The 20,955-nt window shown below is 37.6% G+C and overlaps 1 protein-coding gene across 1 annotated transcript; it reads right to left on the bottom strand.

Moving 5' to 3' along the window:
• Nucleotides 1–362: 362 nt before the first annotated feature.
• Nucleotides 363–20,711, bottom strand: DSG3 (desmoglein 3). The gene is made up of 16 exons (XM_028098401.2): nt 20,676–20,711; nt 19,759–19,794; nt 19,117–19,245; nt 18,060–18,215; nt 17,451–17,595; nt 16,615–16,781; nt 15,614–15,742; nt 15,152–15,337; nt 12,692–12,963; nt 11,953–12,092; nt 10,111–10,335; nt 8,254–8,514; nt 4,435–4,574; nt 4,057–4,120; nt 2,430–2,677; nt 363–980 (listed from the first exon to the last, which is right to left on the bottom strand). The coding sequence occupies exons 1-16, from the start codon at nt 20,709–20,711 to the stop codon at nt 363–365; spliced, it is 2,952 nt and encodes a 983-aa protein (XP_027954202.2).
• Nucleotides 20,712–20,955: the final 244 nt, after the last annotated feature.

Raw genomic sequence — 20,955 nt, forward strand, 5'->3', positions numbered from 1 at the left:
AATCCACTAAAACACGTTGCATTTTATTTAAAGTGACAAATACCTTTCTTTGGTACTGCAAAAAGAGAAGTTTTAAAGTTGTTAATTACTAATTGAAAATTTCCCACTGGATATGATCTTAAGATTTTTTTTTTTGAAAAACATCAAGATTTACTACCACTTGAATGGTATTTGAGAAGTGAGAGGTACAACATATCCAGTTTGGGGATATCAACTAGAAAATTTAAAAGAATCAAGCTCAGTTTAGGAGAGTACCAAATAAGTGCCCAATTAGACCAGTACTGTGAGCTTTTTTATGCTCCTTTGAACAATTTGGTCCAAATAATTATATTCAACCAATATATTATTCCAGTTCATTCTGGTCATATTAGATGGGAACAAGGATCTTCTGTACAGATCCTATTATGTGACCCCCGTAGCTCCATCGGAGTTTGTAGGTTGCCAGGAGCATTGGAAATGGGACAAATCACCCTTTCTGTCACTATTACATTTTGCGTGAGAAGTGGCTCAGAGACTGTAGTAGAAGGTTGCACGAGAGAACCAGAGGCCGAGTAAGTCTCTGTTACCAAATAACTACCATGCTGCAAAGGGTCAGGGATGGAAATGGCTGGTTGGGGAAGAGAGCCAGAAGCAGACAAAGCAGAAGTTCCTTGACTGCCCGACAAAGGCTGGCCCCTAACAGATTCTGGCTGTTGGACTCCTAGGGAATAGCCACAGGATTCAATCCCAAAATGGCTGTCTTTGGATGGTGGCTGAGATTGTTTGGCTTCATCATCGATCCCGAGGCTTATCTCTGCAAGTTTTTTAAATTTGGGGCCGAGTGAGTCCAGGAAGCTGTCATCCAGCTCATCGGCAATAAAACTGCAACAACCCAAGGAGCCCACGGGAGAACTGGGAGCACCCATTCCTTCATTATCATAGATCAGCAAGCAGTCATTTGCTTCCTGGGCATCGTCTTCTTCTGCACAGGCAAATGCTTTCTAAAGATGGAGAAAAGTGGAAAAAATGAATTTAGAAGAGTCTCGGTTGAAGAATACAATACTGTTCATAGAACTCGAGGATTGATGACGAATGCATAATTTAGGTAATCCATAGAAGTAAAGGCATACTCTGTATATGTATATAATATGAATATGAATATGTATATGAATAATCTTGTTACACAAATTATCGGGTGTTTGGAGAACAGTGTAGTAGACATTCCTTCAAAACTGAGTCCGGCCTACGCTCATGTTTTAAGTCTGGGTTTTGAGGGCACTTACATGGATTTAGACCTACAAAACCAATGTCTTCAAAGCTAGGAGGTTATTCACTGGGCCAAGTGTGGGGGTCCCTGTGTGTGCTTGTGTTTATGCTTGTCTTTGTGTTTGTGGGTGGGAGGCAGGCATCCCACTTGCACCATCTAAGTCAGCTCTCAGCCAGTCTGGGGCCTTTGCCTAGACTCCCCCAACCCATGCGGGAGCCTGACCCATAACTAAGGCCCACACCACACCTCAGAATATCCCAAGAGTCCTCATCCCAAACAGGCTTTCCCTGCCAGTCAATGTGAGGCTCCACCTTCTCAGCAACAGGTCCAATCCTGGAACTTACCGGCTCTGATACCAAAACTCTGTATGAAATCTGTTCTAATGATGCACCAACCATGAGGCAAGACCTGCCTCTTAAAGTCTTCTCTTCTTCTTTTTTTTTTTTTAAAGATTTTATTTATTTGAGAGAGAGAGAGAGCACATGAGAGGAGGGAGGGTCAGAGGGAGAAGCAGACTCCCTGCTGAGCAGGGAGCCCGATGCGGGACTTGATCCTGGAACTCCAGGATCATGACCTGAGCCGAAGGCAGTCGCTTAACCAACTGAGCCACCCAGGCGCCCTAAAGTCTTCTCTTCTTAAACCCTTGTTCCTTTCAGTTCTCTGCTTCCTGACACTTCATCTGATCTTTGATCACATCTCTTTTCTCCCCACTTTTATTTTTGGGTAATTAATTAAATGGTTCTTCAGCATTTTGGACATGGACTCCTTTGAAAATGTGAAGAGTACTATAACCCTGTCTCAGAAAAACATGCACATTTGACATACTTTATGGTATAGGAAACACAAAATAAGCTGCTTTGTATTTCTAAAGAGGATGCTGCTGATCCTGACCCGCAAAAGGTTTTGCTTTCCATTATTTCAGTCAGAAGGAGGAGGTTCCATTTGCTATATTATCTCCCTTTGTGTCTATCTACCATTTTTCCTTTTGACTAGTAGCCCAGTTTTGGCAGCCATCTTAGGTTATCTGCATTATTTCGTCAAAGAACCCTATTTTTTTCTTATATTTTAAGAAGCTGTAAGTACAACAACAACAACAACGAATTGCAAAACTGAAGTGTAGTCAAGTAAAAAGATCTCTAATGTACACAAGATAACAAAGCCACAGAGCTTTCCACCAAATTACCTGAGAAAAATAGGAGTCCAGGAAATTCATGCTTACTGCTCCTTCACCATAGTCTTTAATGGTTCCTCCAGTGGAATGCCTTGTTCTCATCATTCCGGACTGTCCTGCAGAACCAATGCCAAGTCCAGTGGCTGCTCCAAATCCTGCAGCAGCTCCAGATCCTGTAGCTGCTCCAAGCTTGGTGGTCAGTTCCATTCCCGAGGCTCCTTCCACCACTGTCCCTCCAGCATATGTATTTGTACAAACTTCTAAAAACAGGGGAGAAAATTCTGTAGCATCTTATGTTGTAATTTTTTTTTTTTTACTGTTTTTTGATATCGATGGGTAAACACCAAGTAGAGCAGATAAGTGGGAGAAATTACAATTATATGACTGGAGATAATAAAAACATCCTATGATCTGTTATGAGAGAGTAACAGAGCAGATGAGGCTGTAACAGAGGATCTTAGCAGATGGAATAACTCTGGAAACATACAAATTAAAAAATATACACAGGAAATAGATTTTCAGTGACAACAGCCAGAAATAGAAAAGTAGAAACAGAATATTCAGCACACAGCCGCGGAAAGCTTCTAGTGCAATGCTTATTTGTTTTCAGGAAAAAAGAAACTAAAATTAAGCTATCATATTGCTTTCAATATGGAAACCAAAGAGGAAACATACATAATGTAATCATGCAAATGAGCAGATGCTAATTTAGTGTCTTGGTGCCTGAGGAAAATTTAAAGAGTTATGACTACTCTCCCTATTACCTTTACATTACACTTTCGTGGAAAGTTAATTTTTTTTTAGAGAATTCTGAATATAGTTTTTGCGATGTAATTATAATGGAAAAAGCAGGTGAGGATGGGGTAGCTGATAAAGGCAGACATTTTGGGGTGATCTCATGCAGATTTTGCAGGCTAGACATTTAAAAACAATCTATTGCTAAGTATGGAATTAATATAAATCTTAATATTAGGCATTAGGTCTTATTGTTTCTCTAGTTCATGCTTTAACTGTGGCACTGAGAAATATGAATCAAACAGTCCTTTGGCAAACCAAAGAAATAAATAATTTCACCTATATGAGAACATAAACAATCTTGTCCCATTATGACTGAATTAAAATTGGTAATTGAACTCAAATTAGGGTATTGTTAGTTCTGGGGAGGGAAGAAGGGCAGTAAGATCGAGGGTGTGCACCCATGAGGTTTAACTGCAAATATTACCAAAGTTAAGAATAGTTAAAGTTGAGTGGTAGGTACACAGTATTTGGGATATCTTCCTTTACATTTTTCTACATGTGTGAAATCTTTTCTAATTAAAAAATTAGTAATTGACTGAGAGCTATATACTTCAGTTTATTAAAGTTTGGAAAGTGTATAATAAATCTTTGGGTATTAAAAATGGTGGCATCAGTGGGCAATGAATTTCAATGAACTTGCTGAAACCCAAGCTTGGCTCTGGAATTGACTAATATACTAATAGTAAATCATTTCATTGAAACCCTGTTTCAGTGGTAACATCTCCCAGCATGTGTACATATATGCCAATTATTAAGAGAATGATTTAGAACACTTATTATTTTTCAGTATTTCTTATTTAACCCAGTATTGCCTTCAAAAATCCATTTGATGTTCACTTACCAGAATTTTCCATGAAATCGGCTCCATTGGCAGTGATAGGTGGCACGCGAATATTTGTGATTTCCTGCAAACCATGTTCAAAAAATAAATATATTTAAAATGAACCAGATTTCTTGGTACTATGGGTGAAATGTGGCTCTTTGCAAAAGGTAACTTTAGGAGAAGGCCAAATTCTTGCAGGAGTAACCATTTTTATGATTAGACATCTGAAGAGCTATGATTCTAAAAGGCTCCATTTATTTCACTACTGACTCACAAAGGTCTTTAAAGGTCAAGGAGTGTCTTATTTTTATACCGCATTACCCCATTTCCTATCTGAATATAAATCTAATTTTGCTCTATATGACTGAGGTAAATGTTTTAGAAACTGGTCCTCACCTTGTCTTCAGGATGGGCTCCTTCGATTCCCCACTGATGAATTGTTCCTTCTGAACCATCAGGAACTGGGATAAATCCTCCTGTCACTCCCCCGATAGGACCCACCCCGCAGTCACAGGTCAGCAGCAGAAGGGGGGCCACTAGTTATAAAGGAAAGTAAAATATAGGAACATTTGAATCATTTGGAAACAATGCGACATGACAATTGTCTGAAACATTAGGAAGAAAATACAGTATTTTCAGGACTCATGGACAATCTAATAGAGAGCAAAATTAGTTTCTACAAAATAAAATGTAAACTAAGCATCCTAAAATTTCATACAATTATGAAACTGGAGGAGGCTGATCTCATCATTCTTGTGATATGTATATTTTCTTAAAATAGTTTGATGAATGATAAAGATTGTTGTTCAGTTGTTCAGTTCCTCAATCCTTTTCTGTAATATATATTACTGTATATAATAAAATAATATAAATGTAATATATATTATTGCATTTATTTGTACATTGTGAGGCAATGCATATTATATCAGGTGAATACACACCTGGATGGTCAGGATTTTAGGTGGGCAGGATAATGTTTCTGTAATCTGGACTCTACTCATCTCTTAGTAAACAGCAATTAACCAGCAAACTCCCTCAGCAACTAGAGTGATGAGCTAATACCATTGCACTCTTAATTGTGATTTAAGAATCCCTAGCTTGGAGGGGCTTTCCTGTCAGGGTAATTTTCATTCTTTCTGTGCATATCTGTCACATCTCAGCAATCTTTAAATTAACATCATTCTCATGCTAATGGACCAAGAGCTAAATACTAAACTCTCTCTCGAAAGGAAGTTCTGGAAGGCTAAGTAGTTAGTGACCCCACCCCCACCTCTGGCCTCTCAAGGTCTATTGAATCCTCAGGTTTGAATTCTGTCCACCTAGAGGTAGTCTAGTGAGGGCTTGTAGGGTTTGAACTTTGGCTCCACCTCTCACCAACTAGGTAAGTTTTAGCATCTTTCTTGCCTCTAGTAACTCATACAGAGAATGGGAGAATAAATATTATCTACATGACAAGTAGTTGTGAGGATTAAATGAGTTAGCAGTATAAGTAAAGGACACTAGTGAGTGCTATGAGGATTTGCTAGTATTTTCTGGAAGGGCTACATCAGTAAGGCAAACTAGGTTGGTCCTATATTATAAATAAAATAGGTTGGACATAATTGATGTATTTTCTTAAAATTTAATATAATATTTGTATAAATGATACATCTACAGGCTTTTTTAAAAAAAGATTTTATTCATTTATTTGAGAGAGAGAATGAGATAGAGAGCATGAGAGGGGGGAGGGTCAGAGGGAGAAGCAGACTCCCCACTGAGCAGGAAGCCCTATGTGGGATTTGATCCCGGGACTCCAGGATCATGACCTGAGCCGAAGGCAGTCGCTTAACCAACTGAGCCACCCAGGCGTCCACTTCTACAAGCTTTTTTTATTTATTGCCATTCTTAATTCTATGACTTTGTTAAGTGTGTGGGAAGAATTGAATATTGTTAGTTGACAAATTAGTTTTTAAGGTGATGGATGTACACCTGAATAGTGAGTATTTTTAGGTGGGCATAAATTGTCTTTTAGAGATCTTGCTTATCATAGTTATCTGCAATATATATTTGGTTTTTATATATGTATCCAGAAAAAGTTTTTCGAAGTGTTGAGTGCATTTCTACAGACTGAAAAATGTATGTTTTATCCTGTACAAAAATCAAAACATGGCATGTTTTCAAATGGTAGGAGCACAGGAAGCAAATATGATTGTGGGAATAACATGGTGTACTTTCTCTGATTGCCATCCTGAGCCAAAATCCCAAATGTACAATGGCTTGCCTCTGGGATATATCTACACCCTAAAAGTCAGTATTTCAAAATGAAACTCATCACTGCCACCCTGTGTATCTGTGCTTCATCTAATGTTTTCAATTTCATTTAATGGTTTAAGTGACAACGGAATTGAATGGTTCATCTGGATTTCTTATCCACTCTTCATATTCCTTAGTCTCCAAATTTTCTCCATGTAATGCCTCACACACTTATCCATTCCTTTCGTCTCATGTCTAAATCTGGCTTTTATCTCTCTTTAAAACTAGTAGAATAACCTCCTAACTGTTATTTCCTTTCTGATTTACAGTACACAGCGCTGCCGATGCTATCTTTCTAAAACACAAATATGAACATGGGAGGCTTTTATTTAGATACTTTCAGCAACTCTTTTTTCTCAGAGCTTAAAGCACAAATACCATAACATATGTACGTAAGCCCTTTCAAATTGGTACCAGTGCATTCTCCAGTTTCATCTCCTTGACTCTCCACAATCTCCCTGCATTAGCAGGGAGGTGTGATTCCTAAAGCATGCAAAGCATTTTCTGGGTTTGGCTCATGCTGTTACCCTTTGGCAACACATTTCCCTTTTTTTGTACTTTCTATATCCTACTCATTTTCCAAGGCTCAAATTGATGATTGATTCTCTTACTTCACAAAGTCTCCATAATACCACTTTGTATTCATTTCTATTATAGCTGCATCATGGTATAGTATTTTTTTCCATAGAGTTAGACACGCATAAGTCTGTGAACTATGTGAAAACCAGAATCAGGTTCCCTTCCCAGCTGGCTGCTTGTGTCAAGACTCACATCTATGTACTTGAAAAATCTTTTGGTTTTGATATTGACTAATATGATATTGAAAAACTGAAAGGTGAGTCGATTTCAAGCTGTGAAATGGAATGATGTATGTTAACTGCAGAATAGTAAACACTTTTGGGGAAGGCAGAAGAAGAATATATGGCATGTGTGGGAGGCCACTAGATGTATGGATATCAACTTCTTTTTTAAAAAAAGAGATCTGAAAAGATATGGCAAATATTAAGATCTGTTAAATCTGAGTGATGGTTATGTGTGTGCTTGTCATGTAATTTTCTGCACTTTGTGGTTTAAAAATATTTCCCAAATTAAAAAAAAAATTAATTGAAGGGGCTGGAGTAGACTTGTTTATCGTGAACAATCATTTTAATTCTAAAAGCCTACAGTTCTATAATAAATTTGGGAAATGAATGTGAATTTATCAAGGATTTTTCTTATTTATATAAGAATTTGCCATGAATTTCCTTTAAATAGAGACCTATTACATTAAAAATACTATTTGATTCACAAGATTTTAATTTAATTGAAACTTTTTAGAAATTTATCCATTGAATAAATTTTACTTTTACTGAAAAATACAATATGTGTGTAGTTTCCCTAAATGTGTTCAATAAGCTTAATCTTATTAAGTGAAAGCCTTTAAGAGGGTGTATATATAGTGGTCAGCTATTTTCAGAAAGTGCTGGATTAAGCAATAACTTTTCAGAGCCTATGATATATTAATGTTCATTATAAAGCTCAAAGCCTATATATCCTTTATATTTTCCCCTAGATTTATTTGGCAGGGGTTCTTTTTCTATTTTATGTCTATGGACTTCTTTATGGGTAAAGGCATTATTTTGATGATGAACATTACTGGTAGTGTGTAGAAAGTGTTCATGCTTTAACTTTTTTCTTGTTGATTCTCCTGTGCTGTCTTCCGTCTAACATATATATGACTTGCTTTGTTGTATTATGAATATAGATTGCTGGCAAGTGACACATTAACTTTCAACATTTCCAGTTTTTCCTGAAAATGTTACCCCCACCTTTGCCCATAACACAGTTAAGGGATGGTTGTACATTGCAAAGATAGCATCCCCTGAAGGCCTCCGCAAAGGCTGATTCCCCATCAGAAACAGAAGTTAGGTTTGGCATACTCACAGAGCAACAGCAAAAGACCAAGGAGTAGCAGGCCGATGGCGGCAGGCCCCAGCCTCACTGATGATCTCTTTCCACCTATGCGATCAGGGTCTTCATTATCACTGGGAGTTCCACAGGTGTCCCTGTTGTCACACTGGCAGACTTCCAGAGTCAGGCTCTCTGGTGTCTCGCACTGTCTGTCCTGACTGTCAGTAACAGTGAGGGCGATGTTGTGCGTTCCAAGAGATAGCAGCTGTGGGGCATTTAGGAGTGCGGAAGTAGCTGAAGACAAACAGTCACACAAATCAACAGCAGGACAAGGTGTCTTTTGCTCTTAAAACTACTTATTTTTGTTAACAGACCCAGGGTTGCCTTAAGCATCATTGTCACAGATAGGGAGGCTGATAGTAAGGTGAGGTTGGAGCAGTTCTAAGAGTGATAAGGGGTTCAGTTGGGTAAATCAGGTTGCACTTCCTCCTTGTCCTTCTTTCTGCCCCAGATGGGCCTGTTATTGCTTCCCATGAAGACTCACTACTACCCTGATTTTTCCCCTGAAGGATGATGGGAGGCAGGTAACATTTCAATATCAGGGCCCCCCCCTCTCCTGGGGCTTAACCAATCTCTTCTATGTCTGCACCAACTCCCTGGACTCTGTGTGGCCCTCTGGACGTGTGCCTTCCCTCTGAATCCATGTTTTTGTGCTTGACTTATCAAGACTGAACTTCTAGTTGGCTTCCACTACCTCAGCTGTTGTTGATAGTGTTCATTCCATGTGCCCAAAAGCCAGTTGTATGGGATTCTCTGAGGTGAGGGCCTGTTGCCTATCTAACTCATGAACATTAATCATTCTCCATTGCTATGTTGTGCCTTTCTAAGTGGACTCCAGTAACAGTTCTTGTAAGCTGCAGAGTTGTGTCAACTGAATCACTCTTGACCCTGCCCTTTGATATTATGCCTGATGCACTCAGTCCAACCACTGTTGCCTTGTCCAGCCTCACTCAAGCAGGTATGTCTAGTGCTGGGTCCTGTCTCTTTCTGATGTTTCTTTTGCAGCCTTTTCATTGTGCATGTGCTGGTAAACCCATTTGGATCCAAAAGCTACATGAATACTTTGGAACTAGGGACTTACACCAAGATCAATAAGGCCCTCAAAAGGAAGGCAATGGAGAACAAGATCCCTCTGGTGACTCTAGCAATGGCTGATACCTATGACTAGGGAACCATAGAACACATTCATGGAGGGAAGCAAGATTGGTTCGACAAAGAACCAGAGAAATATGAGAAGATTCTTATTAAGTCCAATGGCTATTTCTAGGAGACTACTAGAAAACATAAAACATGTAAAATTAGCATGATAAAGGTTAGAAGAAAAGGAAGGATGGATGAACTCTTTCCCACTGGCTAATGGGCTAATGGGAATTTTAGTCCACCATGCTGTCAAGATTCCTAACTAGTGACAGACTAAGTACCACTTCCTATGAGCCTTGAACGGGCAACCCATCCAGTACTTCATATCCGTTCACAGTCTGCCCAGTTAGGAAAAGTTTATATATTTAGAAATTTAAACAGCTCTGCAATAAAATTGGTGGCTGACTCTATTCTTTTTATGGTGTGTTGTGGAGGTAGAAATAAGACATTAAAAATACAAAACAATTAGATTGCACATAAAAAACAAAATATTAAATAGTACAAACATATCATATCATTCCTCTTCTGAAGAGAGAAGAAATTCATGAGGCTAGGACCACATCTTCATTGCAAGAGTTTTTTCAATTATTCTTGGAAGAGACTTGTTCCCAAATGAGTCCTTTTATCCCTCTGGAAGTATAAAGAAGCAGCAACTTTTTCATTTACGGTAGCAAGTTTACCGTTACTCACCATTGAGTGTTGTGATACTCCATACAACTGGCAATTTTAGCGGTTGCTCCTCCAGAGAAAATGTGTAGGGGCCAGTATATTTATTGTCTAGTGCTCTAGCTGAGACTACCACAGAAGGTTGTGAACTACAAATTGTTTTCTTTTCAAGGACGATTGTCGGACAATTTTCATTAAAACCAGGTACTTCAACATATACGGTGCCTGTAGAAGTTTTACCTGTGTTTTCTGTAAGAATAACATTTTAGAATTAAAGAAATATACGGAATATGTTGTACCCCCAAAAAACCTTTTAAATGTCTCTTGCATGGGCGCCTGGGTGGCTCAGTCGTTAAGTGTCTGCCTTCGGCTCAGGTCATGATCCCAGGGTCCTGGGATCGGGCCCCGCATTGGGCTCCCTGCTTGGTGGGAAGCCTGCTTCTCCCTCTCCCACTCCCCCTGCTTGTGTTCCCTCTCTCGCTGTGTTTCTCTCTGTCAAATAAATAAATAAATAAAATCTTAAAAAAAATAAATGTCTCTTGCATGCAGCCAACTTAGTGTGTCTTCTCATGAGAAATTATATTCATTATTCTTACAAGTAAAAAGATGTCATTTAATTTCCACATCTTGTAAAAAGCAAATTTAAATTTGCCAACTTGGCTGGTATCTCTAATTAGTAGCATTGGCTATTAGTTTAATATGCTTGGAACAAAGACCTGTAAGGTGATGAATTCACTGATTACAAATGAAATCAACATAAAAACAATAGTTTTCTTAAATGTATCCTACTGTGTGAACCCCGCACTGTGTGAAAGATTTTTTCTTCTAAAGCTTGAGCTAAAGTATTTGGAATAAACAATGATTGATTTTTACTATCCAAGATACAAAAGTTTACTGAAGAAAATTTTTTCAGTGTTGACAATCAAAAACAATAAAGCAATAAAATAAAAATTTCTCAGTGATAAGATTATGAATACTTTCTGTTGTTTCCCTTAGCGCTTTTTGATCTTTTCCCAGGTGATATGATTTTTGGTTTTTATTCTTTTGTTTTATTTTCTTGTTTACTTATTGCTTGAGCATAAATTAATTTATACTTGATGAAACACAAAGTACCCAATGAATATTATTTTTGAAACATTCCAGAAGATTTTATTGTTCAGTGGTCTGGTCACATGAGGTCTCTGTAAGTGACTCACTTTATAAGTAACTCACCAAGGCACCTCACATTTGAGTTGAGCTTTCCTGACAGGTCTTCTCTATCAATTTTTATCCATCCCCTCAAACACAGAAATTCCTGTGGGTCTCAAAATTTCTGCCTCAACACAGCAGACCACAGGGACTGAACACAGAATCACTGGTACTACAAACTCCATGAAAAGTTGGAATGCTCAGTCTTCTGGGTTCAGCTGCCTCAGATTTGAGACCCAAGGCCCCAAGATAAGTCTTTATGTAGTGATAAAGGTAATATGTTAAATAATCAAAATCATCTATTCATAAAGAAATGCCAATTGGAGTTAACATTTCTCTAAAAACGATAGAAGTATATTTTTAAAGATATTTATTTATTTATTTATTTGACAGAGAAAGAGAGAACAAGAAGGGGGAGTGACAGGCAGAGGGAGAGGGAGATGCAGGCTTCTCCCCGCAGGGAGCCCTATGCGGGGCTTGATCCCAGGACCTGGGATCATGACCTGAGCCGAAAGCAGATGCCCAACCTACTGAGCCACCCAGGCACCCCTAAGATTTTTATTTTTTAAGTAATCTCTATGCCCAGTGTGGGACTCGAACTCACGGCCCCAAGATCAAGAGTTGCATGCTCTACTGAGTGAGCCAGCCAGACACCCCATTTTGAAATATTTTTCTTACCATCTATGGCCAGAACCTCAGCTGTGATTGTCTTGTTAACTATGAAAGTAGAATCCCGATCGATGTTTTTGACAAATTTGATTTGAGCAGTTTTTGAATCAATGAATAGTAAACCACCATCATTACGTCCCATGATATACCTGTTTTATGACAGAAAAAATTGTTTTCTTTCAAATATGGAATGTTTACCTATTTAATGAAAATAACTCATTTTATATTTAATGTATTTATAGTTAATTTAAGACATCGAAATATACTCTTATAAACAATGTCAGAAAATTAGCATATTAACATGGACAAGCAGTATTTCATAATCCTTAAGTATTAGCCTGGTTTTTCAATTTTCTACTTTGTGCTATAAAATAATTGTTTTCTTGCTCTTACAGCGTCTACATTGCATGGTGTTCTTATGTTTTGGGGCATATATGTTTTGTATATGCTGTTTTATCTGATTGGTCTTCTGCTGAACTACTCTTTTTAAACTCAACTGAAAGTTTCTGTGAGATCTTTTCCTGATTTCTCTCCATAGGCTAAGGCATTCTTCTCTTAGTTTTCACTTTAACTTATGCTTAGGTTATCTTCCAATGATTTGGCTGTAAGTCTCTTCTTGAGTTAGACAGTTCCTTGAGTTGGCCACTTTGTGTCTCTTTGTATTCATGGCATATAATAGTTTAGGTATTATTTTGTAGTAGCTTATAAATTAAAACCACATCAAGGAATAATATAAAAACAGTCTTACTTGACATATGAGGCAGCTTTGTTAGTGTCCTCATCAATAGCTGGATATGTTCCCAGAACATAATTGACCAGTTTTTTACTACTTATGCCTTTCTGCACAGTAAATGTCTTGGAAGCAGGACGGAATGCAATTCCTTCTTTCACGTTGACTACTTGAATCATGACTGGGGTTGACTGCACTCGATACTGAGAAATTACTGATTGGTGAAATTCAGCTTTGTTTTTGACAGCAATACCAAGTTGTACATTTTGTAGTTGTTCATAATCTAGAGCCTAGAGTAAAAAAATAAAATAAAATTAGAAGGAGAGAAGTATCACAGAGATACAATCCAGCAAACCCAGAACAGAACAAGAGAACTCTATGTCCCATGCTATGAATGGCCCCTTTTATTTCTATATAGCAAGACGGCTTCAGAAATCATTGTAATATTGAGGTGGAGAAACCCTTAAAATTCTTAATTCATAAGACCTCAGCTTGGTAACCGATATTTACAAAACAGCAGACCTCTCTTTAGACTACTAAAACATCATTATAGTGACTTTAGGCTGTGTGGTACAAGTTTGCTATGGTAGCATGGCTTGAATCCTGGTTCTGCCTAGTAGCTTGTGTGACTTATGGCACAATATTTAATTTCTCTGATTCTCAAATTTTCACTTCTGAATAAAACCACAAAACTTTACCTCATCAGATCGTTGTGAGGACTGCACAGATTTAGTCCCATAGTATATTCAGTTAGGAAACCTTCTGAGAGGTTTCAAGTGAGCTGAGTGTCAAAGGATGAGGAGGAGTTTTTCAGGCAGAGGTGAAACATTTGCAAATGCCCAGAGTTACAGAAGGTGATAGGGCGCTGGCTGCAGATGGGGAGAGGCCTTGTCTATAGTTCTGAGGAGACTGAAGGTCATCTTCAAGGCCAGCAGCTGGTCATCAATCCTGGCTGCAATTAGAGCTCTCTGTGGAGCCATTAAGACCTGCCATTGCCTGGACTTCCCCACAGACCAGCTGAACCAATAGTTCCTATATTCCCACTGGTGAGGAAAAGTTGCTGGGGATGCAAATGAGCAATAAGACTGGAGGGCCACTTTCACAGCCAGTGGAGAACAAGGAAAGGAAGGTTTTAAAGAACAGAGTAATCCCCATTGGTTTTAAGAAAAACATGGCAGTAGCCTGGTGGCAGTAGGAGGATGTAGGGAAGTAGAAAGAGGAGGTAAGGACAGCCATCAGGAGGGATTATAGTCATCTAGGAGCAAGGAGGCAAGGCCCAGTAGATCACAGGCCATAGAAAGACTTTAAGGACAGTTTCCAGGGCAGAATTGGATGACTGTTTGTTGTGAGGAAATGTTATGATTAAAGGATAAGGCCCTGGTTGCTAGTTTGGAAGACTAGATGACACCAAGACAGGAGAGAGGGAAGGCTTCATTTTCAGGGATTGCTGGGAGTTTATAACACACCCTTGCAAGTGATGGTTATAGCCTTCTCTCTGAAAAGCAGAGTAATAGGGACTGCTCGCATAGCTTCCAGCAATCAGGGATTCGAGCAATTTCCTTGTTAAGGGGATATTATGGGTCTGTCACTCAGCTGGAGTCAAGGAAATAAAGAAAGAAGGTTACGTATAGTCCAGTGTCCTGTGCCAAAGAATGTCTTCAAATAGTGGTTATTTTTTCTAGTCTATACAGGGTCCAGGCAGAAATATCCTTATGTTATTCCAGATAGGACTCTGTGTATGGGGGAGTGTCTGTTATAGCCATGCATGTTAAATGCAAGGATTACTCAATTCCTCTTTTTTATATTGCAGATTTTTTTTTTAAAGATTTTTATTTATTTGACAGAGAGAGACACAGCGAGAGAGGGAACACAAGCAGGGGGAGTGGGAGAGGGAGAAGCAGGCTTCCCACTGAGCAGGGAGCCCGATGTGGGGCTCGATCCCAGGACCCTGGGATCATGACCTGAGCCGAAGACAGACACTTAGTGACTGAGTCACCCAGGCGCCCCTTATACTGCAGATTTAATTATACATTCCCATTTTCAAATAGTTGCATTCCCCCCCTTATGAGTGTAACTAAATTCACTTAAAGCAACATGACAGTTTCACAAGCCGCAATATCATGTATTCTTATCTTTTCCTAACTTCAGTTGTAGAGAGTAAATGAGATTGAGAAATATGTTTTACATTCTTGTGCTTAAAGCAAGCACACATATAAATATATGTATATTAGTGTATTTGTGTTTACTATAGAAAGTGGGGTAGCTTGGAAGGAAATAAATCAACATGTTTGAAAAAGCTGTCCTTAGGTAGTGGGGCTATTTGTGTGTCTTTGAAAAATTCTATCTACTTCTATGTATTTTCTAAGTTTTCTGTAAAGAAGTGGTATTATTATGAATAAGTGAATAAAGTTTATTTGTAGAAATGATAGTTTGGGCCAATATGGAATATTTTTACCATGGAAGGGAAATAGGCTTTACCTTAACCACCTTCAGGATGCCTTCATTAGTTCTGGGATCAGTTTGTATTTCAAACCAATTCCCTTCATTTCCAGAGGTAAAGAAATACACTGCAAGCCAATTATCTGTGAATTCTTCATCCCAATCTATAACTTGAAATCGAAGCAACTCAGAATTTAAAGTATTTTCCTCAATATGTGCTGAATACTTAAAAGGAGAGAAGCAGAATTTGAGAGTTATTGTCAGGTTTTATTTAAAGAGGTTATATTTTATTCTGAATAGCATTAACCATTAATTCTCAAATTATGTGTTGCCTCTTGCTAGTCACTAAATTCTTATATTTGACAAAAGCTTATTTTTTTTTTAAGAGAAGTGCAGAAAACTTAAATAGAAGCCAGGATCAGGCAAATACTAAATTAGAATGGCAAAATATAAGCTAAAAAATACATATATAAATTATTCTTCAAGGAAGGCAGGGTGTACCTGAGATTCTCTGAACATTGGGAAATTATCATTAACATCTTTCACTTTGATACTACATTCACATTGAGTTGATAGTCCTTCTCCATCTTTGTCGGCACCACTCACAACCAGACGATAGCTGCTAACTTGCTAAATTTGGAGAAAAATAAAGAAAAATAATTAATCTCCAGTGCCAGGAATACAAATAACAACTACCTGCTTCCTATGGGTAAAGAGGTGAAAATATTCTTCTCTAGAAGGATCATATGAGTTGTTCATTGTCCAGCCTAGAGGAGGCATCTGGGGTCCTGGATAGTTGGACAAGTTTTTATGGGGCTAGACCAGGTTTCTTTTTTTGTGAGCTTCTTAGGGCAAGAAAGTACACTTGGAGCAAAAACGGGCAGTGAGGATGATGGGATACTTATTTGAGGGAAGTTTACTTACAGAGCTTTCCTATTGGTCATTTTGGAGAATCATTTGCATAGAAGTAATATAAAGTCTGACAGGGTATTGTAGAGTGATAAAATGGTGGTGGTGGGGATGGTAGTTATGGTGGTAGGACAATGGGGAAGAGAAAAAGAGAATTCTTTAGTGTTCTGGAAGCAAGGGTAACATTAAAACTGGTTAGTAGAAAAAGTGTAACATCAGAGAAGGCTTTATTCCAGAGAGAAATTTCTTCCATTGTCTGAGAAATTTCCTTTTCCTCTACCAAATAAGGAATTAGTCACAGTTCAGTCTTTGTCTATGTATGCCTCGATGCCTTCTTTTACTCTCCACTTGACCTCCCACTGATATGCTGATACTTGTTTGTTTAGGGTACAATTGATTGTACAGTTCTCAGGTACACATCTCACCCCACCAGAATCATATTGAAATGTAAACAGTTTCCCTAGATTGGCCCAGTTGAGTATGGAGAACTTCTTTTCCCTTCTCCTTTCATTCTCAGGTAAAATGGGGTCAACTCCCTCGGCTTTCTTACAATCAAATCTTATTATTGAATGTTCCCAAGTGCGTTGCTTTACCTCTCGATCAAGAGAATTGGTTAAAGTACGGACTTCCCCAGTGTGTCTGCTTAGGAGGAACATGGGTGTGCCTGCAGGTTCCTGAGAGACAATTTTGAAGGCAATTTTAGAGTTCAAGTGGTTTGGTTCATCTGCGTCTGTGGCATTTAATATCATCACCAGTGAGTCTAGAAATACAGAAGAAGCTCATTAAAGATTATGTAAGAATTGGCATTCTTTTCACATTAAATATTCAACACAATTTCAAATTGACCTTTGTTTTTTAAAATCTTAAATCTATCTGTTATGCACAAACATGAATTACATGTCATTTGCAACATCTCTTACTTGTCTCTTAATCAGGTGGAACTGTGCTGCCTTCTGTAAAAATCTTCCTGTTGTCCTTAAGCCTTGGTTGTGTTGGAGTTGAGACTATTTTCTGTCTTTATTTCTTCCCTTGATGGGTGGCATTGTCATTCTCCCTTTTCCCCAAATTATCCAAGTAATTGAGTGTGTCTCTGTCCTTTATAATCTAAAAAAGTCTAGCTGATGCACCCAGGCTACCTAAGGCCACCCCTTTAGTTTTATGACTACCAGGTACTCATGTGACTTATATAGAGAGAGTAAGATACTATTGACTTGATAACAGGACCATGACCTAGAAATGCAATGGCAGTGGATAATTAGTTCAAGTACAAATATTAGAAAGGAAGACCCAGGTTATTTGGATGAATTTTCTGCAAAACTACTGATAAAACTAGGAGAATAAATTAGCTTATAAAAATGATATACTATAGTGATACCTGTATTTTAAAATAAAAAAAAATTAGAAGTGGTAGATAATGTAAAAGACTTACTTGAAGCACTATTTTCTTCAATTTCACCCATGAATATACTTTGTGAAAATACTGGAGGATTGTCATTGACATCTAAAATTTTAACTGTTAATATAAGTGGTTTCTCTACATTTTGTCCTAGGGCATTTAGAGCATAACACGTGATCTGGAAAAAGGAGGGAATTGTTACTTATTACTCTACAAACTCAGTTTGCATATTACTAAAACTTGTAGAAATAAGGCTCTACTAGCATGTACAGACTTTTTGTGCACAGAAGGAAAATGTTTCCCCAAAAAGTAGATAAAGGAAGAAAAGGTGCCCACACTGGGCAGGCCTGTTAGGCAAGCTGCCCCTTCTTCCAGGCTGGTACTGTCTTATGGTACAAAAAGGGTGATGCTCTTTGCAGGATGCCTGTTGGATTTCAATGCCTACCCCTGCACCCTCCTGGTATATTCCTTCAGGGGCACAACTGTAAGTGAAGACTCTTTAAAAGAATGCCGAAAATTGTTATTTGTTGGTAGATTGATTCGTGCACTGATCTTTCTTCTAAATTAACCAGTAGAAGAGTATCACATTGTAAAGCCACTGGGCACAAACAAGGGTGCCCAATCTTGAGGACACAAACTTACCAGGAAGCTTGGAGTTTCCTCACGATCAACTATGGCTGTTATGTTAATTTCTCCAGTATTTTTGTCAACAACAAAGATTCCAAAAGGGGGTTGATCAATTCCCATTCCAGAAATTCGGTAGGTAATTTTCTGGGTTGCTTGGAAATCTGAAGTAATCTGCAGCCCCAAATACCCAAAATGTGAATGTGATCATCAATCAGACCTTTTCCTTCCCCTTGTCTCTACCTTCGTAGTCTTAAGTCTTCTGTTTATTTTATTCACTCTTTCTGACCCTGTGATGGCTACTTTTGCCTTAATGAATACTGGGAATGTGAGGTATTTCAAACTGTTGCTTCTATTGACCAGCATGGACCAATACACATTAATCATTTTGGCTCTAGAATGTTTGCCCAGATTATGGCCACCATGGTGATGTTAAAATGTTGAGAGAAAGTTGTGGATACTTAATATTGACAAGACTACTTCTGGATGCTCTTTTCCTTAACAGAGAACATTTTTTTGAAAAAGACATTTATTTTAGTTTAAGTAGGGGAAGCTGGAGAGAAAAAGGGGAAAGGGATTATACAGTAAGTGTTAAAAATAATTATTAAAATAAATTGCTTATTATTTATTATTTTATTTTTATTATAATTTTCAAGCTTTTTAATATGGAAAATTTCAAATATATATAAAGTTAGGTTAGTATAATGAACCTGATATATCTCATCACCCAGTTTTAATCATTATGAATACATGGACCCCCAACCACTTATCTTATTGTCTTACCCATATATTTTTTTCTATTTGTTTGCTAGAATCCAGATCTAACTAAGGCGTATTCATTGAAGTTGATTCACCTGTCTCTTAATTATTTTTTATTACTCTAGAAGCCATAGTTCCTTCATCTCACTCTATATTATTATTATTATTATTGTATTTTTTTGGTTGAAGATCCTAGGTTATTTGTTCTGTGCATTCCCCAGTCTACATTTTGATAAATGGAGTTGCCATATCATTTTAATTTACATCTATTACATTTATTCTAAAACCTCACCTTGCCCCTGCTGATATGACTTACTTTGGCAATTGGATTTCTTTTCGAGTTGTCTTCTCTTTCTCTGCAGGGTTTTGCAAATTTCACCCATTCACGCTTGTATCTCCTTTTGCCTTGTACTGCAGTATCATCTTCTCCGTGTTGACCCTTTGTCTTATGTGAAAAGGTATCCCATTTTATTATGTGCATTGCTGGAAATTTTTGCTTTGAGTATTGCTTATCAACACCTAGGTTGAGAGGCCCTTGTGTTTCATGGTATCTAGGACTGTTGAATGTCTACTTTGCTTGACCTCACACTTTGTCAAGCAAAGAAGGAACATTAAATATTTAAAATAATTACAGAACCATATGATTTTTAATATTGTCATTGAATCATATTTTATATTTCCTTTATATATTCCACAATATCTCACTGCTCTGGGCACATAGGACCTGTTTACTAAAAAGCTGTTGATTTGTTTAAAATAAGAAGAAAGAATGCATGAGATGAAGTATAATAATGACATTTATACATTCTTGGTATTTAAAATTGGGTTAGTTTTAATTTTATTTTCACAATTATTTAATAGTTTTAAACATTAAAAAATATTTATTTTTCCCCAATACAATTTTAATTTTTTGAACTGAACTATTATTTTAGTTACAAAAAACTTTTTCATACTTTACCTCTATTCGCAGTTCTCCATGAACCAATATGAGCACCTGTAGGCATTTAAATAAAGTCAAGTTAAAAGTGAATTCTTCAAATAAGTAATTGCATAAGATAATCCTGTTCATATTGTAGCTTGTTTCTATTTCAAAAGAAGTGAATTTGGGGAAGCAGTATTCAAAGGGTAAAATCCTCTCAGGAAAAAGAAAATACTCTCAATATAAATAAGTTCTTCCAGTTTTTTAATCTGACTACAGAGTTTTAATGGTATACAAAAGAATCTACTGAATTATGCAAAACTGTGCCTAACAGCCAGTTTTGCAGCAACCAGACATATTTTACTTGGCTGTTCATAAAGACTTTCTAAGAACCATGGGAGATATTGCTTTGGGAAACAGTGGTGAGCATCATTGTGATAAGCTATTAGTTAGCTGCACTTTCTTAGTTGTCTGACAGTGGAGAGGATAGAATAGAACTAGTCGGGTTTAGAGAGTGGAACATAAAAGTTGGGGATACGTTATTCCAATCACAAGTACTGTTTATGTGGGACATGGACCTGCTAATCCCTAACCTGTTATTTCACTTTAAATGTTGAGCTTAATTTTCACTGATCTGAAAAAATTAAATGAGGATAAAATGAAGTCAGGCAGTCTAGGTTCTTTACTTTCTCAAGAACATATGGGACCTTCATTTGTGTCGCTTTCCATCTTGTTTCCTACCTGGAATGCATTTTTTTTTTTTTTTAATTTGAGTATAGTTGACACACAATGTTATATTAGTTTCAGGTGTACAACTTAGTGATTTGACAAGTTTATACATTATGCTATGTTCACCACAGGTGTAGCTGCCATGTGTCTTGTTACATCGCTATTACAATATTATTGACTATTCCTTATGCTGTGCCTTCTATTCCTGTGACTTATTCATTCCATACCTGGAAGCCTGTATCTTCCACCCCCTCTTCACTCATTTTGCTCAACCCCCCACCATTTTCTCCTCTGCATCAGTTTGTTCTCTGTATTGATAGGTCTGATTCTACTTTTTGTTTGTCCTTTCCTTTCCTTTTCTTTTTCTTTTGGATTCCACTTATGAGTGGAATCATATGGTATTGGGCTTTTTCAGTTTGACTTATTTCGCTTAGCATAATACCCTCTAGGTCCATCCATGTTGTCTCAGATGTCATGATCTCAGCCTTTTTATGGCTGCATAATATT

Source organism: Eumetopias jubatus, unplaced genomic scaffold, assembly GCF_037043125.1.
Source record: "Eumetopias jubatus isolate StellerSeaLion01/CBP00866 unplaced genomic scaffold, mEumJub1_p1.0 scaffold_16, whole genome shotgun sequence".
Taxonomy (NCBI): Eukaryota; Metazoa; Chordata; class Mammalia; order Carnivora; family Otariidae; genus Eumetopias; species Eumetopias jubatus.